Source organism: Plectropomus leopardus, unplaced genomic scaffold (assembly GCF_008729295.1).
Source record: "Plectropomus leopardus isolate mb unplaced genomic scaffold, YSFRI_Pleo_2.0 unplaced_scaffold2657, whole genome shotgun sequence".
Taxonomy (NCBI): domain Eukaryota; kingdom Metazoa; phylum Chordata; class Actinopteri; order Perciformes; family Serranidae; genus Plectropomus; species Plectropomus leopardus.
Window position 1 is genome coordinate 7,474 of NW_024628901.1, and position 4,722 is coordinate 12,195.

Consider the following 4,722-nt stretch of genomic DNA (forward strand, 5'->3'; position numbering starts at 1 on the left):
AATATTATCTGGGTCATAAGAACTCTGTTTTCAACAGTGTGGTTGACACTATTGGACAATGATAGAAAACTGTGTCAGTTTAACAGCATGGCTAAATTTAATTAACACAAGCATCGATGAGTACTCAGTGTTTTTTCAACACTGAGTGGAGTTTAGTTTTGTTTTATGGAAACGTCTTGTGCCGAGTGAGGAATGAATTGCTTCGAAACTGCTCACACATCATATAATGTAATTCTTAGAGAGGGGAATTTGTCGTGAAACCTTTAAGCTGCACTTCTTTATGTGTACGAAGCAGGAAATAAGCATTTAACACATCAACAACTTTTTTTCATTACCAATATTTCCAATGCAGATATTCAAATGAAACTGAGACCAGACAAATATGTTGTCAATAAAACTGCATGGATTAAAAAAAGAAAAAATAACATTCCAGTCCATAAAAAACAATAAAGTAGAATGACGCAGGAAATAAAGTACTGAACACATGCAGTGAAACTTATGTTGGCCTAATACTGTGTTTACAATGCCAGCTTCAAGATGCTTCCTGTATGAAGAAACTAGATATGATTCTTGTGTTCTTCTTTGGTTTTAGTATGGTAAACTGATGTTGGATTTGAACTAAGTTGATAATTAATTAATGACACTCCTCTAAAAGATAACATCACAGGACAGGGGCTGGTATGACAGGCTCGTTAAAGAATAAGAGAATCATCTGTAATGTGATATAAATGCTCATAAATAGACCAACTCTAATCCCAAAGTTGTTTTTTTTTTTTTTTTTAAATTTTTTAACTTTGGGTTAAATTAGAGGTGAGCTGTCTTTGTATATCAGCATTTCAACACATCTAAGGTACTTACAGTTTACAGTCAAAGTTGTGTTCTGAAGACTGAATTTAAGAACAAAACATGGCTTTACTCTATGTTTGCTTACAATGATATAGAGTGAGCAGGTCAGAGCTGAGCAGGTTGAGCTTAAGCTTCAGTGACACCGTCTTATTTGTATTTAACAAAAACATAGTTATGTAGTTTACCTTGAGTAAGTCAAGAAATAAAAAGCTTTATGCAACTGATGAACTTGAACATCTACCTGGATTCAGACTATATGCTAGATGTAAGGCCTTGTGTGAGTGTGTTTTGCTCAAAAGAAGTCTTGGTATTTGCCTACAGCATTTAGTGATGACTTATGAGGGCAGAATGACATGATCACCATGTCTGATGTGTGTCACAAGATCAAGCTATTATGTCAGTCTTTATTTCACTATGGATATGTATGTAATTCATCTGAATGTAAAAATTATGTGACAAGCTGTGTGAGGAATTATACTAACAGTTTTCCTTTTTCCCTCTCTTTTCTTCTTTCTATGCACACTTGATGGAAACTTCCATTTCAATACAGCAGGTAAGAAATTTTTCATTTTTTTCTCTTTAAAAATGAAACACAGCTGACCCAGAATGAGTTTCCATACATTTTCCATGTCTTGTCTTTACTCTCTCTCTTCCTCTTTTCCTCTGTGTCTATTTTAACACACACGGACTAGACAAAAACCAACGAGCAAAACTATCATCTTAAATGTCTGAAAGAAACAGCTCTTCCTGAATGCTTCTTTGAGTCATATCCATACAAGAGAGAGATTTTTTAGCAGCAGTCTTGCAACACAGACAACTGCAATGCTCTTATTTTCATGTGCTGTGTGATTCCACCCGAGGGTTTAAACTTTATGAATATTAATCACCTTGCTGTGCAGTCATTGCCTGAATAATGCACAATCATGATGTGCAGAATGTTGTGCTCTGCGGCAGTATGTGCTAATATTGTGTGTGATCAGGGGGACGATGCACGGAACTACTGTCACCTATTAAAAATAGGCTTTCTTGCTTGTACAAACATCGCAGCTGCATAGAGAAGAAATATACTGCTGTGGAATTTGTCAGTATTTGATCACGCTTGTAGATAAATCTTGCAGTGCCTGATGGGAAATCCAGTGCTCAAATGTAGGTCACAGGATTTATCTGTCAGATTGGATCAGGAGAGGAAGGATTATCTATCTATCTATCTATCTATCTATCTATCCATCTATCTATCTATCTATCTATCTATCTATCTATCTATCTATCTATCGACAACTCTGCACCGTTTGACTCTGTTTATGTGTACGTCCACAGCGTGTTCTTAACGTTGTTTAAAATAATCGTTAGCTCTTGCATTTGAGATTATGGAAGATGTTATATATTAAAAGGACCTTCAGATAAGTTGTGTTACTGGAAACCACCTCTCAACACAATGCAAAGTATTCCCAGGCTTACCCACTTTTATTTTTACTGAATTTATTTCTAAATCTGGTGACAACGGACAGTTCTGTGTGTAATCAGATACCCCAAAGCATAATAATTTAGTGGCATCTTAGACAGACTTTTCGTATTTTTTGCCTCTTTTATTCTTCACTTAATTCTGATGTTGTACAGTCGGAACATTAAAGGAAATTGGCAGGAAGTGCTTGTTTTGATTATGCGGAACAAACAATTAAAGCACTGGTCCACACCAATCAATGGTGTTGTGTTAGCTAGTCACTGTTGGTGGTGCTGTTGCCTAAGCAGACTTTCTGTATAACAGCAGCCTTAGCACAAGTCGCCGCCCGTCTTGGGGGAAAAGGGCGATTGTTGTGTTAACACATCCTTCAAAGCGCTTTGGTGGCGTTGTGTGGATTTGACTGAAGACTACAATATATACGGTCCACGTTGTGAGCAAGATACGAAGTTTCTCTCCCTGTAGGGATAGCTGTTCTTTTTGGATCCAATTTACATGGGAAAATGGTTACTCTGAGGAGCAAGAGAGCCTCGCTGGATTGGAGAGTCTCCATTTTTCTTTTCTGCCTTGTTGCTGCGGTTAGCGGACAAATACGTTATTCTATACCAGAGGAGATGAGGAAAGGGCTGTTTGTCGGAGACGTTGCAAAAGACCTGGGCTTGGATGTGAAAAGGTTGGTTTCTGGTCGGGCTCGACTTGTTATAGATGATGATAACCAATATGTCGCGCTGAACCAGAACAAAGGGCATATTGTTGTGAATGAAAGAATCGACAGAGAAAAATTATGCGCCAAAAAATCACCGTGTAGCTTTAGTCTAGAAATTGTACTCGAAGATCCACTTGAATTGTTTTCCATTACTATCGAAATACAAGACGTAAACGATCATGCTCCGGCGTTTCCCAAAAAGGAGATTAATTTGGAAATAAGCGAATCGACGCCTACAGGGACTGTATTCTTGCTCGATAGCGCAGCTGATCCAGATGTAGGAATAAACTCGCTGCAAAGTTACTCTTTAAAGGAAAATCGTCATTTTGTTCTCAAACAGCACAGTCGGGCAGACGGCAGCAAATATGCTGAAATGATGCTTCAGAGTGGTTTGGACCGCGAGAAGCAAAGCGAGCACACCCTTATATTAACAGCTGTAGATGGTGGGGAACCGCAGAGATCTGGGACAGTAAAGATACATGTATCTGTTCTGGACGCCAACGACAACGCGCCTGTTTTTACGCAGTCAGTATACAAAGCATCCGTTTTGGAAAATGTTTTGCGAGGCACAGTCATTGCTAGAGTCACTGCAGTAGACGCGGATCAAGGTTATAATGGTAACGTTACATATTCTTTCACGCACTTAGAGGAGGATTCATCCTGTCCTTTTGAAATAAATTCGTATACAGGAGAGGTTAAACTCACAGGTGACATAGATTACGAGACTTTTCCAAATTACGAAATAAACCTTCAAGCCAAAGATCCATGGGGTGTAGCCGGCGCCAGCAAATTAATAATCGAGATAGCAGATGTGAATGACAACAGTCCAGTAATCACAATGGCTTCATATTCGGGGAAAATTTCAGAGGATTCAACTCCCGGTACAGCTGTGGCGTTGATTAGTGTCCAAGACAAAGATTCCGGTAAAAATGGACAGGTTCAGTTAAATATAGATGAAAATCTTCCTTTCAAAATTAAATCGTCTCGCCGAAATTACTACACATTAGTCACGGAGCAAAATCTCGATCGAGAAAAGCGTTCCAAATACAACATCACTCTCACTGCCACAGATGAGGGCTTTCCTGCCCTATCAAGCAGAAAAACTGTCGTTTTAGACGTTACTGATATCAATGACAACGCTCCAGCTTTCAACCGAAGTGTTTACAGCACTCAAGTAATGGAAAACAATTCTCCAGGTGTCGCTCTCTTACAGATTCACGCAACTGATCCAGATCAGGGCCAGAATGCACGAATATCATATTTTCTTATTGACGGAGAAATTAATGGAAATCCAGCCTCCGCATATTTCTCCATTAATACGGAGAGTGGAGTCATCCAGTGTTTGCGTTCACTTGACTATGAACAAGTCAAAGAGTACAAAATACGAGTGAAAGCGCAGGATGGAGGATCACCACCTCTAAGTAGTAACACAACAGTCATTGTAAGTGTCCAGGACCAGAACGACAACCCTCCTCAGGTGCTGTACCCAGTCCAGACTGGTGGCTCTGTGGTGGCTGAGATGGTGCCTCGTTCAGCAGATGTGGGCTATCTGGTGACTAAAGTGGTGGCTGTTGATGTGGACTCTGGACAGAATGCCTGGCTCTTCTATAAACTGCAGAAAGCCACAGACAGGGCGCTGTTTGAAGTGGGCTTACAGAATGGAGAAATCAGAACTATCCGTCAAGTGACTGATAAAGATGCTGTGAAACAA

The 4,722-nt window shown here is 39.5% G+C and overlaps 1 protein-coding gene across 1 annotated transcript; it reads left to right on the forward strand.

Annotated features, from left to right (window-relative positions):
* Positions 1 to 2,808: 2,808 nt before the first annotated feature.
* On the forward strand, positions 2,809 to 4,716 carry LOC121966988 (protocadherin gamma-A11-like; the record flags this gene model as incomplete). The annotated part of the gene is made up of 1 exon (XM_042517050.1): positions 2,809 to 4,716. A coding segment is annotated over exon 1 (1,908 nt), but the record flags the coding sequence as incomplete, so codon positions are not given.
* Positions 4,717 to 4,722: the final 6 nt, after the last annotated feature.